A 23,755-nucleotide genomic window follows, 5' to 3' on the forward strand; every position below is an offset into this window, starting at 1 on the left:
ATTTACACAGTCTTATGGGTTTCAGAAATCACAAATTAAAGGTTTACCTTTGATGAACCTACATATAAAAGGCCATCTAATTCAGCACATAAAGATGATTCATTGTTTAAAGTGTAAGTGATGTTTCAGATTACTTTTCTGAATAAACGGTTTTCTGTATATGAAAAATAATACTATATCTATGACTTGTATCTAGCATTTATCAACAGTTTTCTCCTAACAGGCTCCATCTTGAATTATACCTTTTCCCTAAACTCAGCTGTAAAATAGGTGGAGAATAGCTGCTATGATGCCTCCCATACACAGCACACACAAAGAAGAAAAGATCCTGCTCTTCTGTCTTTATATACAGTTGCAAGAAAAAGTATGTGAACCCTTTGGAATGATATGGATTTCTGCACAAATTGGTCATAAAATGTGATCTGATCTTCATCTAAGTCACAACAATAGACAATCACAGTCTGCTTAAACTAATAACACACAAAGAATTAAATGTTACCATGTTTTTATTGAACACACCATGTAAACATTCACAGTGCAGGTGGAAAAAGTATGTGAACCCCTAGACTAATGACATCTCCAAGAGCTAATTGGAGTGAGGTGTCAGCCAGCTGGAGCACAATCAATGAGATGAGATTGGAGGTGTTACAGCTGCCCTGCCCTATAAAAAACACACACCAGTTCTGGGTTTGCTTTTCACAAGAAGCATTGCCTGATGTGAATGATGTGTAGCACAAAAGAGCTCTCAGAAGACCTACGATTAAGAATTGTTGACTTGCATAAAGCTAGAAAGGGTTATAAAAGTATCTCCAAAAGCCTTGCTGTTCATCAGTCCACGGTAAGACAAATGGTCTATAAATGGAGAAAGTTCAGCACTGCTGCTAGTCTCCCTAGGAGTGGCCGTCCTGTAAAGATGACTGCAAAAGCACAGCGCAGACTGCTCAGTGAGGTGAAGAAGAATCCTAGAGTGTCAGCTAAAGACTTACAAAAGTCTCTGGCATATGCTAACATCCATGTTAGCGAATCTACGATACGTAAAACACTAAACAAGAATGGATTTCATGGGAGGATACCACAGAGGAAGCCACTGCTGTCCAAAAAAAACATTGCTGCACTTTTACAGTTTGCACAAGAGCACCTGGATGTTCCACAGCACTACTGGCAAAATATTTTGTGGACAGATGAAACCAAAGTTGAGTTGTTTGGAAGAAACACACAACACTATGTGTGGAGAAAAAGAGGCACAGCACACCAACATCAAAACCTCATCCCAACTGTGAAGTATGGTGGTGGGGGCATCATGGTTTGGGGCTGCTTTGCTGCGTCAGGGCCTGGACGGATTGCTATCATCGAACGAAAAATTAATTCCTAAGTTTATCAAGACATTTTGCAGGAGAACTTAAGGCCATCTGTCTACCAGCTGAAGCTCAAGAGAAGATGGGTGTTGCAACAGGACAACAACCAAAGTAAATCAACAACAGAATGGCTTAAACAGAAGAAAATACGCCTTCTGGAGTGGCCCAGTCAGAGTCCTGACCTCAACCCGATTGAGATGCTGTGGCATGACCTCAAGAAAGCGATTCACACCAGACATCCCAAGAATATTGCTGAACTGAAACAGTTCTGTAAAGAGGAATGGTCAAGAATTACTCCTGACCGTTGTGCACGTCTGATCTGCAACTACAGGAAACATTTGGTTGAAGTTATTGCTGCCCAAGGAGGTTCAACAAGTTATAAAATCCAAGGGTTTATGTACTTTTTCCACCTGCATTGTATATGTTTACATGGTGTGTTCAATAAAAACATGGTAACATTTAATTCTTTGTGTGTTATTAATTTAAACAGACTGTGATTGTCTATTGTTGTGACTTAGATGAAGATCAAATGACATTTTATGACCAATTTGTGCAGAAATCCATATCATTCCAAAGGGTTCACATACTTTTTCTTGCAACTGTAGCACCATCAGAAGCAGCAGCATGGAGGAAATTATACATTAGTAATAAACGGTGCCAGCTGTGAATCCAGCACTAGGGTGAGAAATCAGAACAACTGCTATAAGACGAAGTTGCATTTAAGTGTGTCTGTGTTCCCCTCTCTCTCACTTATGCTGCTCCCTATTCCTCACCCTCCCCTCTCCATAGTCTTCTAATGGGCAACAGCTGTAATCTGATCCTTCAGAGAGCTGTCAGTCTTTACAGCTGCCTCTCTGAAGACAGATTTTACCAATGAACTGAGCGTGAATGATCAGGATTATGTTTGGAGAAAGAGGCATTTTCTATAATAAGATATATTACAAAGTTTCATATCTCTGCTTGTTGATTTATGGCACAAAATGCAAATGATGCTTACATTTTAATGAAAACCAAAGCAACACTGTAAATCCATATTGTAACAATTGCTGATTATGTGATAATCACACAGATTCAGAGCCCATTACAAGAGAAAACACTCATAAGTGTGCTGTCTTTTCACACTAAACAATGAAGGTTTCCTTTCAGAGTTCCCAAGCAGAGATATTAGAAACCACCAGCAGTCTCCCTGCTTTGTTAGTGTTGTGGGAAAACTAGAGGATCGATTTTGCATGTCTTTGGGGAGTGTCCCGTGCTAGCCGGCTTTTGGCATGAGGTATGGCGCATCACGTCCAATTTACTTCTCACGCTCTTCCTAAGACACCTGCATTCTTCCTGCTCCATCATAGCGAGATTCCCTTATCTACGTATAGAAAGACGGTGGTGCGACATATGGTTAACGCCGCAAGAGCTTGTATCCCTTGTATGTGGAAACAAACATCTGCTCCCACAATAGCAAGGTGGATTAACAAAATGCAGGAGGTCATGAGAATGGAGGACCTAACAACATCTATGAGAGGTACATATACCAAATTCTATAAAATGTGGCAACACTGGATCGTGTTTCAAAGCTCTTAGGAATATAAACGGTACAGAATTGCAAATAGGAACAACTCCCCCTACTTTTTTTCCCCCTCTTTCCCCTCCTCCCCCCTCAGCTTCCATATTTCCCCCGCCCCCCCTACTCTCCATGTTTTCGTTTGAGAATGTCTTTTTGTATTTCGAACATTAGACACTGTCACTGATTGTCTGTGCCTTTTGCCCGATTATTGGGTTCAGATGTTTACCTGTAAAACATACTTAACATGGTCGTTGGGCTGAGGCCCATTCATGACATTTTTGTCTTCTATATTGTGATATTGAAAATCTAAAGAATTTACAAAAAAAAGAAACTGCCAAAAATTGATACACAAAGTATATCAGACAATTAGATAAATTATGTAATACACTAAATAAGTGTACCCGCTAAAACCAGAATGCATTTATGTATTAGAGGTTGCAGCTCCCAAATATATCCTTAAAGGGAATCTGTCACCAGCGACCTCCCTATGGAACTGTTTGCATAGACACATAGATGTGGTTCACCAGATTAAAACACTATTTTTCTTTTGTTTTTCTGAGGCTCCATTCCCGACTTATAATACTCTTTCTTAATATGTAAATCAGGCCTTTGGTGCAATCAGGCTGTCACCATTGCTCTTTGTGCCCAAGCACCACTATTTTCGGGGGCCAGTGCCTCGCTCCCTGTTTTACCACTGCTTGGCCCTATTAATCAAAGGAGTGGAGCTTAAGTGCAACAAGAGCAATTGTGACACCCTCCCTACACCAAAGGTCTAATGTGCATATTGCATATCTCAGGAACAGAGCCTCAGATTAACAAAAGAAAAACAGAGTTTTAATCAGGTGAACCACAGCTATGTGTCTACGCAAACAGTTTATGGGCTCATGCACAGAAATGTATTTTCTTTCTGTGTCTGTTCCATTTTTTTGGGGCGGATCATATACGGAACCATTCATTTCAATGGGTCCGCAGTTATTCTGTGTGCATTCCATTTCCGTATGTCTGATCTGCAAAAAAATAGAACATGTCCTATTATTGTCTGCATTACAGACAAGGATAGGACTGTTCTATTAGGGGCCAGATGTTCCGGTTGTTTTGCAGACCGCAAAATACATATGATCATGTGCATGAGCCCTAATAGTGAGGTCACTGGTGATTCGGGGCCACTATCATTAATATAAAGGTCCCAAGCCGCCATATTCTTCTCACCCCTGCATGTTATTGCTTCTTAAAAAAGCTATATGGAAATTTTGGAAAAGGCTGAAACCAAACTGTAGTTACACACAATCGAAGCTTCCTGAGGTCAAGAATACATGTAATAGGGCCTCCTGCCACTCTCAACTAGAATAATGCCTTCATTATACTAAATCCAAGTCAAAATTATTCTTACCAGAATCACTTGGAAAAGTACAGGAACAAGGTTGCTCTCTTCAATGTCCCTTTCAGAAATGAAAGAACAACAGGAAATTACTACATTATACTGAGTTAAGTACAATCACAGTTTCTTAGTTCAGGTAAGGCCAAGTAGTTTCTATTCACACTCCATAAGGGAAGATCTACTAACACAATTAATCACAGGGAAGAACATTTATACTTTGCATCTAAGACTTGTGCAGGTCAATGGGTTTTCATTACAGGAGAAGCGAAGTTTAATTTTCTATACAGTTAATTATGGATTTTTTTCATGGTGCAGCATAGTAACCTAACGAACCTGCATGTGGCTGAAAGAACGGCTGCTACATTACAGAAAAGGTTTTTAAAGAAAATCCTAACAGGGAGACATTACTGAGGAAGACTGTGCAGGATGTTGGAAAAGTGAGTATAGGACTGGTTGTAGTGTGAATCATCTGGTCCACGATTTGTAGGCTCATTTTACTGTAGCAACCCCTTACTTACTTTTATAAAACTTTGATATGTGGGGGTTTAACCTCTGGAATAATAGGAAGAATTGGCCAAACGTGAGGAACCACTTTCAATAGGACTGAATGGTGCTCCCATTTGCTGTGATTTGTAGAGTAGTTTGGAAGAACCAGGTCTTGTCGGTGAATGTTAGATACCATAATGGCAAAAATGCCCTTAGTCTATGTAAATGAATACTTACCTGATGAAAATTGGACTGTACTCAGTCAAAGCCACCAACAACTTTAATCCATACACAGGTACAGGATCAGGTTCCAGAATAATTCTGTCATACCTACAACGACAGAAATAATCAGCCTTTTCCATTTAATATTACTTGATAACAATACATAACCAATAAAATGAATGTCACCTCCAACTACAACCAACTGCTTCTTTGAACCAATGCACATAAAGCTGCACATGAGCTTTGCAGGTATTGAATTAGTTCGAAGTATGCCACAAAGAGGAGACCAGCATCGCCTACTCCTACAAAAGGAGGCTAGATGGATAGTCCGGACTGCAGCTACGGGCCCTTTAGGTTTAAATGAAAGGAACGATGTGAGCGTGTTTATATAATGTCGACAACATGTATGAGCTCTAACGGTATGTGTCATTTTGAGTTATTTTGTTTTAATAAGTAAAATAGCGTTAGGGGTTGCTGTAGAAACTGTATGAAGTGACGCTTAAAAGGTGCGAGTGTCTGCGCGATGAGGTCAGTGGCTCGAAGAGGCACGTAAGCGCGAAACGGCCGTCGCCACTTCGCCCTCTGTGTAGAGGCAAGAATCCGCCCCAGCCCTATTTTTATTGTATATGGTTGGAAGAATAAAAGGAGTTTTTTACCACTGTGGTGAGTGCCGCCTTTCTGTTTATCTACTTGTGTTATTCCAATGCACATGAAGATAAAGAAAATGTCTTGACAATGCCTATCATAGCATTTTTTTGTCTACAGATCCAATGCAGATCTATATGTCTCTAAGGCTGCAGACAAACCCTGTAAAGTCTTCTATAGCAGCTATACTTCCTTCCATCTGTTATAAATGTTATGGGTAGTCCAGCCTGGAAGTATTGATGACCTATCCTTTGGATAGGTCATGAATGTCAGATCAATGGGGTCCAACACACAGCATCCCCATAAATCAGCTGTTCTGGCAGTGCCAGAAACGAAACAGAAGATGGACCTGGAAGCAGAAGGGTCCGATCCCCGAGAAGTGCCCATGCCAGCAACTACAGTTCATGTCCCACTTACTTAAACAGGAGCTGAGGAGGAGAAAGTGTGGTTACTAGTGACGCCAGTTTTAAAAATTTTCTATAACTCTATTAAAAAGACAGTTCAACTACAGTGATAGCATGCATCAATTGCCCACCCCGATGGGTAATGATGTAGCTTTCCAGTTAGCTGCATAGAAATCCAAAAAGACAAGTCCAAGGAACCAGACATTCTAATAAAAGGTTGATGCTTATTTAATTAATAAAAAATAATAAAAAACTATCATGTTTTGGCCATGCCGGGCCTTTTTCAAGCCAAAACGAAAGCAAAAATAAACTCTACCAAAAAAGGCATAGTAAGTATACTGTATAGTATAGACTTGTAGGAAATCAGCTGTCAGACATATATAGGGAGATTTCATGAAGGCTGATGTTCCTAAGCCAGTACTGATCTCCTCTGCATATAATTCATCAAGAGGCAAATGCGTCTTAATAAATTAGGAGCATCAGAAGCTCAAATCTTCACCAGCTAATTATTATACATTTAAGGCATTGTGATTTCTGTTATTATAGAAAATTATAACACAATACCCAATCCGGTACAGCAAAATGACTTACAGTGGGGGTCGTTGGCTTCTTTGGTTTCATTTTAAAAGGGTAAACAGCAATGCACTCATGGTGACAGTGTGAACACCGCCTAAATAGGCTTTCTGGTTCATGTGCATGAAACTTGATTACTGTATAGTGAAAAGTTGAGCCAATTTCTAGTCTACTTTTATCATTTTCAAAATGTCTGCCTGTTTGATGTCAGTGCAGTGAACAGTAAAGATCCGAATCTGAGTTTAATATTTTTAGCACAAATATGAACAATTTTACTTGGGGTTTTTGTCAATGGAATTAAAATGTAGGGGTAATAGGTTCAAGGGACTTCCAAAAAGCAAAATACATATTTGAGCTGTGTGTAACACATATTGCAGCAGGGAGTACATGTAATCATAGTGAATAAGAATTAATACTGTACTTATTAGTAACTATGATTGCAGTAATAGCACTACTAATACTACATCGGGTAGCATTACTTCTAGTAATATTTATACACTTCCACCAATTGAGCCACTTGATTTTGATCCCATACCCAACAATGTTTGAGATGGTTGAAGAAAAAGTAAGTTTTATAAGTTGATGGGTTTATAAGTTCTAGGTTCAGCACAGGTATTCCAAATGGCAGTAACATTTTAGCCAGAAAGGAACTTTTGCCTTCATTATTAAATGATAATGTGATTAAATATCCATGACTGACTACTCATTATAATGGTGTATAGAGAACTTCTCCCCAGCACTGGCATTTACAAAGCTCTTTCTGCAGGACTCTCTGTTTTTTACTTTAATACAGGAAGAGAACAATAAAGTCTACTAAAAGCAATATAAAATGTTATAATTCAATTTTTCATTTTCAAACTGATCTGCCAAGGCATTTTCCATTGCTACTCATCTCCTTTGTTAATTATCTTATTGTAATTTTGTTGGAATTTCAACAAGGTCAGAGAACTGAAAAATGTGGTGCTTTGACATAAAAAATAAACCATTGTACTTAAGCACAAAGATCTGTGCATACTGCAGATATTTATGAAAAGAACAAATATATGAGTTCTGTTATGCATGAGTAAACAAGCAGCGGGTTACAGTAATTCAAAGCAAAAGCAATTTCTATAGCCTTCAGAAGAAAGTACAATTTATTAAAACCGTGCACCCATAATATGGAGATTAGTAAATATTATACATGAAGTTAAAGATTCTGAAATAAGGCACAAAAAGGAACAAAAGGCTACGCTCTTGGCTCTCAAAGAACTATTTTTTATATGATAACTTTTAAAGAGAAATGTTAGACGTAGCTGTGGATAGCTCGACGATGAAACATATCTTCAAGAACTGTTAGTTATTATTATTATTTTCATAGGCTACTATCTTATTTCTATAATGCCACATCACAGAAAAGGGGGCATTCTCCTTTACACCAGGGAGAGCTTAGCTCTCAAATCTTAATCAATGAGTAATTTTTAGACTGGAAGCCAAAAATTACCAAAATGGGAAGACAGAGGGGAAATGGCAAGCCATACAGATGTAGTGATCACGCCTAATAGGAACAATAATACTATAACAGTTCAAAGTAGAGAGGGGGCACTATAGCAAAAAATAAGAGTAAGCCAAATTTTATGCTTCCATTCAACATATCCCTTTCCACTTAGGACAGTAGGCATTGCAGCTAGTTAAAATCTGCTCACTCAACTCCATTATCCAGTTTCCAGCTATCTTGCTGAGACCATGTAGAAGGAAACCTATGTTAGAAAAGTGGATGAGTTTACCTACGAGGGGTACCCTTTCTCCAGGCTCCCTAAAGAAATTGCATTGAATGTCTCTATGGTATGCCTTGATTAGAGAAGATAATGAAGAAAGACCGGCACTCACTGTAGTCTTCATCACAAAAGATGATGTCTTTATTGGTCACATACAATACTCTGTGACGCGTTTCGGCTCACATCGGGAGCCTTTCTCAAACAATGGATATGGATATAGCATACAAACATAGTGAACACACAGAATTTAAATAGACCGCCAGGGCGGAAGTGACATCACGTAACCATGGTGATAAAATAAACAAAGACAGAAAAAATGGAAAATCAGAAAACTGAAGAAAAGATCCCAGGTGAGAGGTCCCGGGTTCAAATCATGTGTCGCAACCTCGCAGAGGTGGTGACAGGGTTAAGATGTTAAAGAAGCGCGAATCCTATTGGATTCATATTCTACAAACACTGGAGCCCAAGGGCTTGAACCGGGAGTACGATCTTAACAGTTTCCTGTAATCTCCAGCCTCTAATACATATTGTATACATATAATTTGTTATAATTGCTTCTTTATATATACCATGTACCATTTGCTGAAATTTTATAATAAGTTTTTTCTTTCTGTTTATTTTCAGAAAACATGAAGAAATCCCAGCAGCACCACTATATCTTGAATTTTCTTCTAGTTCTGCTATATTGTTACAAAGAAATATTTGGTATTTAACTATCATCATTATCATTATGGTGATTGTTGCGGCTGGGATCTTTTCTTCAGTTGTTTTCTGATTTTCCATTTTTTCTGTCTTTGTTTATTTTATCACCATGGTTACGTGATGTCACTTCCGCCCTGGCGGTCTATTTAAATTCCGTGTGTTCACTATGTTTGTATGCTATATCCATATCCATTGTTTGAGAAAGGCTCCCGATGTGAGCCGAAACGCGTCACAGAGTATTGTATGTGACCAATACAGACATGATCTTTTGTGTTGAAGACTACAGTGAGTGCCGGTCTTTCTTCATTATCCATGTAAGATTGCTATCTCGGACGCGTGCACCACGCCATTTCATCAGAGTGCCGGCTGATCATTTCTTCATTGATTAGAGAAGATTGATTGCTAAACATACTCAATAAAACCGCAGAAATACTATCAAGCTCTACTCCTTCAGTACCAGTAAGCATGAATGTATCCAGCAAAATTATTATGGTGCTTATATGCTGATGAAGTTGCATTATAGGAGTTGCCTGAGGTAATCAAAAATCTCAGACAAGCACTAGCAATTGCTTGAAATTAAAAGTCTTGTTATACTCATTCCTTTCTCCAGTGCTGTTTTCTGCAGTGCTGGTCCAGTCCTGATGTTTGTTAGCAAGGAGTAGTAGTGACATGCTGCTATATGGCACATCACCACTTCAGCCAACCACTGCCCTCAGAAGTAGACCGCTGAGGACAGTGACTGGCTTCAGAGGTTACATCACTGCTGCCCATAAACAAGCAGTAGGACCAGACCAGTGCCACAGAGAATAGCAGTAGAGAAAGGAACGACTATACCAAGATTTTTTTTTTTATCTTAACCAATTGTTGGGCTTGTCCAAGATTTTCAATGATGTTGGACATCCCCTTTAAGATTTTCAGTGTATGCAGTTCTTCCAAAATTTCTAACTCTCTTAAACAGCTTTCATATCACTAACAAAAAAATACCTTCATGACATGCATAACCTATGAACATTGTGATAGGCCTGAAGGTTCAGTGGCAATAAACAGTACATTTACCTTTACCTTCCCCATTTAGATGGTCAGAGAATCATTTAGTGGGTACAGATGCACCCATTAAGTTCTCTCTACTAGACCATTTCTAACAGATGCCCTAAAATACAAGTTCTTGTAATAATATAAACTTTTTAAAGACTATGAACACCTTTGGGGGCCATTTTTTATCATTCTATTCTACTCATTTTGGGCTAAAAAAAATTTTTCAATTGGTCTTTATTAAACATTTTCAGCAGTTTTAGCCTTAGCTGTGTGTATGTAACATACACACAGCTAAGGCTAAAACTGCTGAAAATGTTTAATAAAGACCAATTGAAAAAATTATTTTTAGCCCAAAATGAGTAAAATACAATGAGCCATCATCATCTGACGGCTATGTATAGCCCTTATCTCTCAACTACTAACAGCTCATAAACACTTATTTAAGGCTTATATTCTTAACAGTAAGATACAAATTGAGCTATAATGGTTGTTTATGAGTTGTCAGGAGATCAGAGATAAGCTTCACATGTGCTGTCGGCTGAATTCCCTAATGGGCCACAGTGTAAACATGGAGCCTGCTTAGGGTGCATTCACATGACCATATTTTTAGCTCTGCATCCGTTCTGCAATTTTGGGGAACAGGTGCGGACGCATTTATTTCAATTGGGCCGCAAAAGATGCGGACAGCACACAATGTGCTGTCCGCATCCGTAGATCCAATCCGCGGCCCCGCAAAAAAGATAGATCATGTCCTATTCTTGTCCGCGGACAAGAATAGGCATTTCTATCATAGGGCCGGCTACATTCACACGGACAGTACCCGTGTTTTGCGGACCGAAAAACACATACGGTAGTGTGAATGTAGCCTAATTGAGAATCTCAAAGCTGGACAGAGAAAGGGGCTGAAATGTTTTTAATAAAGAAAAAAAAAAAATTGCTCAAATTTAGTACAATGCAATGATAATCAAAAAATTTGGGAAAATCCGAAATGTAAACGGATAAGCCAAAGGAGCTCCAGAATATTATATCACTTTCTAATTAACCATATTTTTCAGCTAATGTCTAACGAGATACAGAAAGTATCATTTAGCTCCCCTTTCAGATTCCTAGACGTGATTCAGGTCACTGAAAGTGAAGTCACCATAGGCTATAGATGATTGGTGTAAGCACATGGAGAGGTTGTGACAGCTGTCAAGAGATGTACCTGCCCAGGCAAGCTGAATGAATTACTATTTAATGTGAAGCTGCAATGTGCAGCAGGCATATATTAATATGTGCATTGTTATTCTTAATAATCCACCAAACTGGGAGGCAGCACATCAGTAACTTTCAAATGAGATAATTAGAAGTCAATAACATCTGCAGACTGGAAATGAACTCATATTTCAGAGCTCCTACACAGTCTAGCTACTATTAATACATGGTAATTAACCAGTCTAACCCACAGTTCAGATACACATACTATTTGGGTGAACAACTTTACAGTGACATACTAGTAACCTGGATCTAGGTCATCTAGAATAAGAATATTAGTCTGTATATACCATACATAGTATGTGATTATCATAGAATATAACTGCATGACAAGCAAGTGCTACTCTTCAGAGACTTTCACCGTCACCCTGACATTTCAAAACTGCATTGATTTTAGTTGATAAATGTCAAAAACCAAGGCCTTGAAGCAGCTCTCACATCTACAAACCTCTACACATTATATAAACATATTTACTATAGAAGATGGCCGTATACTTTCTTCTGTATGTGCTGGAATGCTAAAAAAATAACTGTTATATGGGTCAAATACTTCTTAATATGTTAATTATTATTGTTATTTTTGTTTTCCACTGTGACTAATGGTGGGGTCTGGTGGGGATGGGATGAATATAAAATTAAGTGTTGTTATTGATTTTTCTATTTTTTAGATGACTGAACATTAACAAATACTTAAAAAAAATAATACAAAGTCATCACAGGATACAATCGATTCTGGGACTGCATTGCGTTATTATTCTTCCTTCTGTTTAGAGTCGTCTGTCTCACAAATGCACTCCTTTGCTTCCATCATCTGTATATATACGTCCTATATATTGATGCACCGTGCAGCTAGGACGTACACTTTAACGCCAAAGCTTGACATAATGCACTTTGAATTCACCATCTGTATGTATATATATATATATATATATATATATATATATACCCACAGTATATATGTCCTAAATACTTATGTACCATGCAGCTGTGTACTTACTTTGCCAGTCCAATCCTACTAAAGTGCCAGGGTGGTATAATTATCGTTTTTTTATTATAAAAAGTGAAAAGCATAGCAGTAAAAGCAAGCCCAAATACTATCTAAAGGCAAGAGACACACAAGAATGAAAAAAGAACCTTTGTCGTTGTGTATAACATCGATGATTTGGATTAAACATGGTACAGATGTTGGATATCGTTACATAAAGGAGAGAAGAATTTGTTTTATCAAACATAACAGTGAATTACAAAAAGACAAAAAAATAAATTATATACTCTTTTTGTCTATTTATTTCTATATAAAACTAAAGAATTTGGTACCATACGAAAGCACAATCTATGCCAAAAAACTATTTCGTTTAAATATATGAGAATGTGATGTGGACATTAAGCCACCAAAGACCTTGGCCACGAAGGGGGTTACACTCTACAAGATGGCCTTCAGTTGATTTAACCCATGTGGAAAATTCTGGCAGATATACAGTATGCAGCCCTATTTATAAGTGGCATCATCCTCAAATCTGACAGCGAGCCCTGCCTTGAAGACCGGTTTCCAATTACTTATGAATGTTCATAGGAAGAGATGCAGAATCACAGATCTGTCATACTTTTGGTATTATCCATTTAGGATTAACAAACGCAGGGTCAGATTACAGGACAAGGGTGAATGGGGCAATTTCCGATGATTTCCTCCATCTCCATCCAATTCCAACGACGGGACATTCTCAATCTATCAATCAACACAACTTTCTTAACTTGCAATACACTGCTACCCACACCAGTATCACCTTGGTCCACATTTGTTCTCTTCTGTTGCTTAGTGTCACAGTTTCTTGGAAACGGGTCAAGAGGGGTCACAAGTACCTTGCTACATAATTCTGTCCTGCGGCTGCTATTATAATCCAGTTTATTGCTATGAATTATCTGTGGGTGGTAGAATTGTTTCTTTTTTATGAATGTGAGTGGATTGAAAATAATGTTTTCAGCAAAAATGACATAGTCTGCTATTACTAAGCAGTACATTTTCTCTACCAAGTCTTAGACTAGTTGGGGCAGAGAACCAACCCAATCCTTATGCTTGGCAGGATAACAGATGTCAATCATTTCTTTTGTGCCCAACTGTGTTGGGTCAGGTAGGCGTGCTGCACTAACCACATAGAAATGCATACTAATAACATACACTTACACAGGCCATGAGGAACATAAATGATATGCCAGATAAAGAATTAAATCATGCCCACTGGCCCATCTAGAGAACTTACTGTGGGAGTAATGACTTTCGGACCAAAGACAGAAATGTGGTGTTTGACTGAAGGCCCGCATTCCTCCCTTCAGCCACAGCTTCATGGTTTACAAGCAGTGATGTGGTTTCTGCAAGCAGCCGCAAGCTGAACAGCCTCCACTCCACTAGAAAACATGAAGTGCCAAGAATGTTACCATGTAGCATAATAATTGAAACAAAATGTTAAATCTGCACAGAGGCATACTTGATGTGGCCTAACTTACCATTCTGGCTGCAGACTAGGGAGACTAATGGTGGGAGGATAGTGTCCACAACCTAAAACAGAGAAAGAGAGCGTCTGGTCTGAATTACTGTCACAGTAAAAATAGAAATCAGTTTCTCCACAAACTAAGGGGCTTCACAGACAAAGCCTGTCATTAAAATGCTCATCTGGAATTGTGGTGATGCAGTGATTTACTGTATGAGACTGAAGTCCTTCTATAAGCTCAGTTTCCAAGTCCACTGTTTTGTAACTAGAAGTCGCATTGTGAAAAGTACTGAAAAAAGCAAATATGATACAAATGCAATAAAGACAGCAGCTGTAAATGACATAACCTAATTTACACAATTATGTGATCGGAAAGTTCATCCTAACAGTTCCCAACAAACCAAACCCATAGCTGACATGTTTTTGCTTCTGATAGGCCTTCTATGTTTCAGGGCTATTTGGGTACAGTCACTTGCACAGTTTCCATTGTATTTTGCTACATGAGGGTTTTATAGCAACACGCCAATGATGGACTTTATACACCTGCATCATGTCAATAGGTTCCATTTATATGGCTCGAAGCATGGGGCATAGATCGGGAACAAACTGTTGGTTCCCCATCATTGCCCAATTATTCAATTGCATTAGAGCTCCATTAAAGGGCTTCTGTCAGCCCACTTAACCGTTTATTTTTTTTTGTTTACTAATAATCCCTACACTGCGATTTATGCATACATAAGTTAAATAATCATTTTTGTTCAGTAGAATTTGATAAAAAGCGATTTTTAAAATATGCAAATTACCTTGCTACCAGCAAGTAGGGCGGCTACTTGCTGGTAGCAGCCGCATCCTCCGACCCTAATGACGCCCCCTCCGCGTTCTCTGCTGGCCCTGCCTGTTAGCATTCAAAATCTGGCGCCTGCGCCGCGGCCGTACCTATCTTCAATCTGCGCAGGCGCACTGAGAGAGGGCCACTCGCTCGGCCGCTCCATCCTCAATGCGCCTGCGCCGATGACGTCACATCTACACCCGGCGCAGGCGCATTGAGGAGAGAGCGGCCGCCTCTCAGTGCGCCTGCGCAGATTTAAGATACGTACGGCCGCAGCGCAGGCGCCAGATTTTGAATGCTAACAGGCAGGGCCAGCAGAGAACGATTCCGTTCCCTGGCCCTGTCAATCACAATGCGGAGGGGGCGTCATTAGGGTCCGAGGATGCGGCTGCTACCAGCAAGTAGCCGCCCTACTTGCTGGTAGCAAGGTAATTTGCATATTTTAAAAATCGCTTTTTATCAAATTCTACTATACAAAAATAATTATTTAACTTATGTATGCAGAGCTCGCAGTGTAGGGATTATTAATAAACAAAAAAAAACAAAAAACGGTTTAGTGGGCTGACAGAAGCCCTTTAACATGAAGCAATTACCCCATGTCCCAATCCTCAACCCATATAAAAGGGCCCTTACAGTGCCATTCTTAGGAACCTGTGCATGCCATATTGGCTTTTATTGTACTACTATACAATGAAAAATAATGGAATATAAACGGATATGTTTACCATGTGGAAGCATTTGTTTAAACAATTTCTTTAAAGCGGTGTTTGGTAATTTGAAGTTATCTCCTATCCATAGGATAGGGAATAACTAGTAGATTGGTGGGGATTCTACCACTGGGACAAATGGTGGCCCTATACACCACACGGTCCCCCGAAATGAACAAAGCAGCAGGTCGAGCATGCACATTGCCGCTCCATTCATCTCAATGGAACCTGTTGAAAATAGCTGCCGAATACTATTTTGTTTCCCCAACAAGTTGAAACCTGTTTCCAACAATACAGCTTAAGGGTCCATTCACACGTCCATGTGTGTTTTGCGGATCCACGGACCGTGGACCTGCAAAACACGGACATCGGCAGCACTTTATAGAAAATGCGGACAAGAATAGGACATGTTCTATTTTTTTCGGGATCAGAATTACGGACCCAAAAGTGCGGATCCGCAATTCCAGATCCAGGCAGCACATCGTGCTGCCCCATAGAATTGAATGGGTCCGCAATTCCGTTCCGCAAAATGCGGACCGAAATTGCGGACGTGTGAATGGACCCTTACATTCACTGTACACAATAGAGGGTATTTACCTATACTACTATGATGCAATAGATTAACCAGGTTATCCCATGAAAATTATTAATATGCAATAAACAGAGCACTTCAAATTACGGTAAATATTATTTCAACATACATGCCATAAAATGTCATTCGTTTTTCATGTGCATTACATTTTGCTCACTGATAGTGCCCCCTGCTGTTTCTCCTGTGGCCAAAATGTTGTTCCACATTCACCTGCATTCAGTGGTGGACAAACATACTAAGTAGCTTCCCTGCTATCTTCCTCCTCTCAGTTCCGATGTAATGATCTCCTAGTTGCACGGGTAAAGTGACTCAGAAATTTTTCAAACATTCGACCTTACTTCTAAATTCAAAGAAGTATATCGCAATTTCTCTATATCTCTCTAGAATGTGGAGGAGGAAATTGGGGTGAGGGCATGACTTACCATTGTGTTTATTAGTGAAATTGCTACAGGGAATATTTTATATGCAGGGGAGGAAGACAGGAGAAGGGATAACAAAAGCTGACTACAATGTACTCCAGGGAGATGCAGGTGCTTGACTGCCACATGGGATGAGCTGCTGCTCGCTCACAGAAAGTAAGAGATCAGAGCTGCAGAGGGGTGACTAAATTATATAAAATATAATTTTATACTATATATAATAAATTATGTAATATATAATTATTGAACCAATAAGATTAAAATAATAGTGTGCATCAATCCAGATATTTTGCTTTTAATTTGAGAGATAACTCCTTTAACCACCTCAGCTCCCCTAGCTTAAACCCCCTTAATGACCAGACCACTTTTTACAATTCTGCACTACACTACTTTCACGGTTTATTGCGCGGTCATACAACTTACCACCCAAATGAATTTTATCTCCTTTTCTTCTCACTAATAGAGCTTTCATTTGGTGGTATTTCATTGCTGCTGACATTTTAACTTTTTTTTTATTAATTGAAATTGACCGAATTTTTTGCAAAAAAATTACATTTTTCACTTTCAGTTGTAAAATTTTTCTAATAAAACTACATTTGTATATAAATTTTTCTCTAAATTTATTGTTCTACATGTCTTTGATAAAAAAAAAGTAATAAGTGTATATTTATTGGTTTGCGCAAAAGTTATAGCGTTTACAAACTATGGTACAAAAATGTGAATTTCCGCATTTTGAAGCAGCTCTGACTTTCTGAGCACCTGTCATGTTTCCTGAGGTTCTACAATGCCCAGACAGTAGAAACACCCCACAAATGACCCCATTTCGGAAAGCAGACACCCTAAGGTATTCGCTGATGGGCATAGTGAGTTCATAGAAGTTTTTATTTTTTGTCAAAGGTAGCGGAAAATGATGATTTTTAAAAATATATCTTTTTTCCTTACAAAGTCTCATATTCCACTAACTTGTGACAAAAAATTAAAACTTCCATGAACTCACTATGCCCATCACGAAATACCTTGGGGTGTCTTCTTTCCAAAATGGGGTCACTTGTGGGGTATTTATACTGCCCTGGCATTTTACGGGACCTAAAGCGTGAGAAGTCTGGAATCCAAATGCGTAAAAAATGCCAATGAGAATCTTTACGATTTCACAGGGCATTTTTTACGCATTTGTATTCCAAACTACTTCTCATGCTTTAGGTCCCCTAAAATGCCAGGGCAGTATAAATACCCCACAAGTGACCCCATTTTTGAAAGAAGACACCCCAAGGTATTCCGTGAGGGGCATGGCGAGTTCCTAGAATTATTTTTTTTGGCACAAGTTAGCGGAAAATGATTTTTTTAAAAATATATATATTTTTTTCTCTTACAAAGTCTCATATTCCACTAACTTGTGACAAAAAATAAAATTTTACATGAACTCGCCATGCCCCTCACGAAATACCTTGGGGTGTCTTCTTTCCAAAATGGGGTCACATGTGGGGTATTTATACTGCCCTGGCATTTTAGGGGCCCTAAAGCGTGAGAAGAAGTCTGGAATATAAATGTCTAAAAAAATTTACGCATTTGGATTCCGTGAGGGGTATGGTGATTTCATGTGAGATTTTATTTTTTGTCACAAGTTAGTGGAATATAAGACTTTGTAAGAAAAAAAATAAAAATAATCAATTTCCGCTAGCTTGTGCCAAAAAAATTCAAATCTTCTATGAACTCGCCATGCCCCTCAAAAGTGATCTTTATAGCGCCGCAGCAATTTTACGGTGTTTTTGCAATGATCAGAAAAAAAACATTTCTGTCACTGCGGTGGGGCGGACTGAATGCAAGTGTGCGCACAAGATCAGGCCTGATCGGGCGAACACTGCGTTTTTTGTAGAGCCTATAGAACATGTCCTATTCTTGTCCGCAATTGCGGACAAGAAAAGGCATTTTCTATATAGTTCTGTCAATGTGCGGATCCGCAAAATGCGGAAAGCACATTGCCGGTGTCCGTGTTTTGCGGAACCGCGGTGTCCGTGTTTTGCGGATCCGCGAAACACATACGGACGTCTGAATGGAGCCTTACAGGGGGGTGATCAATGACAGGGGGGTGATCAGTGAGTCTATATGGGGTGATCACCCCCCTGTAAGGCTCCATTCAGACGTCTGTATGTGTTTTGCGGATCTGCGGAGCCGCAAAACACATACAGACGTCTGAATGGAGCCTTACAGGGGGGTGATCAATGACGGGGGTGATCAGGGAGTCTAATATGGGGTGATCAGGGGTTAATAAGGGGTAATAAGTGACAGGGGGGGGTGTAGTGTAGTGGTGTTTGGTCGATCCAAGCAAAAGGGACGACCAGAGGACCAGGTAGCAGGTATATTAGACGCTGTTAACAAAACAGCGTCTAATATACCTTTCAGGGGTTAAAAAAATTGCATCTACAGCCTGCCAGCGAATGATCGCCGCTGGCAGGCTGTAGATCAGCTCGTTTACCTTCCGATCCTGTGAACGCGCGCTCCTGTGTGCGAGCGTTCACAGGAAATCTCGCGTCTCGCGAGATGACGCGCCGGCGCGTCAAGGAGGAATGAATCGACCGCCTCCGGAACAAAATCCTTGCGTTAGGCGGTCCGGAGGCGGTTAAACCCTTCATCCACCGTGATGTATCTGTTCTTCACAGTGGCTGAGTGAATGTATGGAGCAGGTGGCTGCGCTGAGCCTGTTCCATATGCAGAGGGTGCTGGCTGTATAATACAGCAAACACCCGGCCACAATGATGCCGAAAAGGGTCATTTAACCCGTCAGATGCTGCGTTCAATGGCATTTGCGATATCTGTGAGGTTAGGCAGAGGGATGTGGCTCCCTCTGCCTTCCAATCGCAGTGAAATTGCAGGGCTCCGATCGGTTATTATGACAGCCTGGGGCCTGCTGAAGCTTCCCAGGCCTGTCATGGTAATCTGCCTGCTGAACTGTGCATGAGGCAAAGCTTAGAAGGTACTGTGGCAGAATCCCATTCACCATAATTGATTTCTGTGACAGGGGATCAAAGGATGCCAGGTTCTAGCCCCCTAAGTGAGCTAAATGTTATTTCTTAAAAAGTAAAAAAAAAAAAAGGGTAAAAAAAATCTAAAAAAACCCATAAAAATATTAAAAGTTTAAATCACACCCCTTTCCCAATTTTACATATAAAATACATAAAGAATAAAAAAAATCAACATAATAGGTATCGCCAACTCACCACTTTGCTCCAGCCAGTGTATTAACCCCACACACACCACACAGCAGGGCGACACTACTTAAAAGGGAATTGCACACACAAGCAAAAGGAAACAGGTTGCCGCAGACAACAGCATGCGTGGCCAGCAGTGTCACGGCGTACACCATGGGCCATGACAGTACAGCTCCGAGGCCTACTTCAGAGGCATCGGACTGTACCACAAACTCCCTCTTGAAGTCGGCCGTCACCAAAACCGATGACCCACACAGGACCGACTTCAAAGCAGAAAAAAGCCTCTTCCGTCTGGTCATTCCAGCGGATCATCACGGACTTCCGTCCCTTCAAGAGCCCTGTCAACTGAGCCGCTAAAGTGGCAAAATTGGGAACGAACCTCAGGAACGACTTTACTTGCCTAGTGGTGACAGGACGGGGCCAATTCCAAATGGCCTCTATTTTATTCACTTGGGGTTTGATAATTCCACGTTCAATGACGTACTCCAGGTACTTAGTCTCCTCTAACCCAGCCTTTCTAAAGGAGTCCAATACAGCCTGCTCTTTGGGTAGATGACTTTCCCAGTCGGTACTGCGGATGACGATATCTTCCAGGTAAGCTGACGCGTACCGACGATGTGGACGAAATGCAATGTCCATGAGTCATTGGAACGTTGCGGGGGCACCATGCAGACTAAAGGATAACACTTTATACTGATACAGCCCCTCAAGGGTGACAAAGGCAGTTTTCTCTTTGGCAGCCTCCGTTAGGCTACTTTCACACTAGCGTTCGGAGCGGATCCGTCTGATGTTTCATCAGACGGATCCGCTCCGATAATGCAGACGTTCGCATCCGTTCAGAACGGATGCGTCTGCATTAAAACTTAGAAAATTTTCTAAGTGTGAAAGTTGTCTGAGCGGATCCGTTCAGACTTTACATTGTAAGTCAATGGGGAACGGATCCGCTTGAAGATTGAGCCATATGGTGTCATCTTCAAGCGGATCCGCCCCCATTGACTTACATTGTAAGTCTGGACGGATCCGCTCGCCTCCGCACGGCCAGGCGGACACCCGAACGCTGCAAGCAGCGTTCAGGTGTCCGCTCACTGAGCGGAGCGGAGGCTGAACGCTGGCAGGCGGATGCATTCTCAGTGGATCCGCCTCCACTGAGAATGCATTGGGGCCAGACAGATGCGTTCGGGGCCGCTCGTGAGCCCCTTCAAACGGTGCGCACGAGCGGACACCCGAACGCTAGTGTGAAAGTAGCCTTAAGGGCACTTGCCAGTAGCCCTTAATGAGGTCCAAAACAGAAAAATATCGGGCTTGTCCTAAGCTCTCGATAAGGTCATCTACCCGGGGCATGGGATATGCATCGAAAATGGAGATTTCGTTTAGTTTGCGAAAATCGTTACAGAACCGTAACGTCCCGTCGGGCTTGGGTATTAAGACTATCGGACTGGCACATTCATGTTTGGCCTTCTCAATGACGTCTAGTTGCAGCATTAGCTGCACTTCCTCCGAGATGGCTCGTCACCGAACCTCGGGTACCCGGTATGGTTTTAACCGGACTTTTGTCTGAGGCTCAGTGACAATGTCATGCCGGATTATGGAAGTGCGTCCAGGGAGGTCAGAGAATACATCCGTGTTCCGACTAATAAACTCCCTGGCTTCCTGAGCCTGTTTAGAGGAGAGGCTGTCAGCAATTTTTTACTGTGGCAACTGCTTCTCTTGCATCAGACCGAGCAGCCTGAACCTTTTCTCCTACAAAACCTGACTGCGGGCTGTCTTTAGTAGAGGACTCCCAATCTTTCCATAGTTTTAGTAAATTCAAATGTTACACCTGCTCCGGCTTTCACCGTCCCGGCTGGTGTACCTTGTAATTTACCTCTCCCACTTTCTCGAGTACCTCGTAGGGCCCCTGCCACCTAGTTAGGAACTTACTTATGGTTGGTACCAGAACCAAAACCCGATCACCCGGGTTAAAGTTCCGGATCCGAGCCTGCCGATTATAGACCCTAATCTGGGCTCGCTGCATTGCCTCTATATGCTCCCTGACCAGAGGCAACACTGTCTCCATCCGTCCTTGCATCTGGGTCAATAACACTTTTGTGCGGTGTGGGTTGTTGTTCCCACGATTCTTTGGATATGTCCAACAGATCGCGAGGGTGTCTGGCATATAGCAGATCGAAGGGCGAGAACCCAGTAGAGGCCTGGGGCACCTCTCGCACTGCGAACATGAGATCCTATCCTTAGACACCACTCTTTTTAACATGTTTTTTAATGTTTGATTAAATCTCTCTACCATGACATTCGTTTGCGGACATAAAAGGGGTCCCTTGGTCAGTCAGAACCTCTTTAGGTAGTCCCACTCGGGAAAACATCTCCATTAATCCTTAGCTATAAGTTTGGCTGATGCATGTCGCAGTGGCACTGCCTCCGGGTACCGAGTGGTGTAGTCGAGGACGACCAAGATGTGTTGGTGCCCTCTAGCGGACTTCGGCACTGGACCTATGAGATTCATAGTAATTCGCTCGACCGGGACCTCAATAATCGGGAGAGGCACCAGGGGGCTCTGGAAATGTGGCTGGGGGAAATGTATCTGGCAGGTTGGGTAAGACTTACAAAACTCTTCTACCTCTCTGAACACACTGGGCTAGTAAAACCGCTGTAGTATCCGTTCCTGCGTTTTCTGCCACCCCAAGTGACCCCCAAGAACATGTTGGTGGGCAAGCTCCAATACGAGCTTGCGATATGCTTTGGGCACCACCAACTGTTCAATATGCTCACCCCATAATTGGTTTACCCGATATAGCATTTCCTGGTGAACGACAAAGCGGGGAAACATCGACTTGGCCTCAGGTTTTTGTGGTTCACCATCAATTATTACAACATTCTCCCAGGCCTGGGATAAGGTTGGGTCCCGGTGTTGTGCAGTTCCGAAATTTTCACCAGAGACATTGAGAACTGTCAATTCAAGACCCGGCGGCAAGTCCTCAACGTCTCCTACCAACGCACTCAGCGGGGCTGTCTCCCCCTCTTCCACCGAAGTGGCGGTCACCCCTACCACTGGCCCTTCGGCCTCGGGTTCCCAGGGTTCTGGCCTCCTGCCCAAGCTAGGCCACTGTGCTGAAGTTACCTCTGACTCAGGGGCATCAACAACTCTCACAGCCGGCTCGTGGGTCCATTTGCCGCCTGGAACGTGGGGAGTAGTCACGCACCCATCACTTTGGCTACTCCCAGTAAGAGCCTTCCCGGATCGGCTATACAGCCATACTAAAATAGCAAAGTGTCAATCAGCATTAGCTGCCGCTGACACCTTAAAATACTGGCTCTTACTTCACCAAGGCCAGGAACCTCGGTGACACATACCTTCCCGTCAACGACGGACCCTTGCGCCTTCCTACAATATATACACACACACATATTTTATATATATATATATATATATATATATATATATATAGCCACATCTGTTTTTTAGGTATATTAAGAAACTAGTGTAGAATTTTTCAACTATTTCCATTAAAAAATGTAAGGAACAATGCAATTGAGTTTTCAACCTCTTCGAGTTAGCCTTGATGAATAAAAACTCGAATTATTTTGTCCGTGTTAAATTTGGGCAGCCCCTTAAATGCGGGTAACATGATGATAGAATCAATACTCACCCTTTTGTCCCACCACTTGCAGCTCTGAGCTCTGGTCCTCCCGGTTGGCTAAGATCCTCTTCCAGGCTACAGCACAGTGCACACAGGTCATCACTGCCAGCCAATCACCTGCCATTGATTGGCTCAGTGGTGACCATTATGCTAGTAATGAAACGCACCGAAGAGGACCAGAGGTCCGTGATGGAAAAAGTAGTGGAGAATAAAGGTGAGTATTGATTCTTTTGTTATTATTAAAATCATTAAAAGTTTTTCCAACTGGACAATCCTTGTCAAAATGTTTTATTCGGGTTCCCCCATATATTAGCTACAGTAAGGAGTTATGGAAATCACAGGCTCCTTTTCGGAGTGTGATCATAAATAATATGGTTTCTCATCAATTTAAAAAGGTTACATGTGTTACTACTACCCTACCATTCCAACAGTAAACCCCCCTTTTCAATGCACTAGCTCATGCAAGATAGTGGTCAGATCAGCAAGTCAGCAAGGGGTCTGACCCCTGGAGTCCC

At 41.2% G+C, this 23,755-nt stretch overlaps 1 protein-coding gene across 4 annotated transcripts in view; it reads right to left on the reverse strand.

Moving 5' to 3' along the window:
- Nucleotides 1–23,755, reverse strand: part of ULK4 (unc-51 like kinase 4) — an 837,710-nt gene that overhangs the window by 434,918 nt on the left and 379,037 nt on the right. For all 4 annotated transcript variants that reach the window (XM_040432903.1, XM_040432904.1, XM_040432901.1 and 1 more), the window contains exons 28-31: nt 13,869–13,920; nt 13,625–13,769; nt 5,015–5,107; nt 4,304–4,352 (exon numbers count right to left, since the gene is read on the reverse strand). In XM_040432903.1, coding sequence (XP_040288837.1) covers nt 4,304–4,352; nt 5,015–5,107; nt 13,625–13,769; nt 13,869–13,920 — 339 coding nt within the window. The remainder of the gene's footprint in view (nt 1–4,303; nt 4,353–5,014; nt 5,108–13,624; nt 13,770–13,868; nt 13,921–23,755) is intronic.

This window comes from Bufo bufo, chromosome 5 (genome assembly GCF_905171765.1).
Source record: "Bufo bufo chromosome 5, aBufBuf1.1, whole genome shotgun sequence".
In the NCBI taxonomy this organism is placed as follows: domain Eukaryota; kingdom Metazoa; phylum Chordata; class Amphibia; order Anura; family Bufonidae; genus Bufo; species Bufo bufo.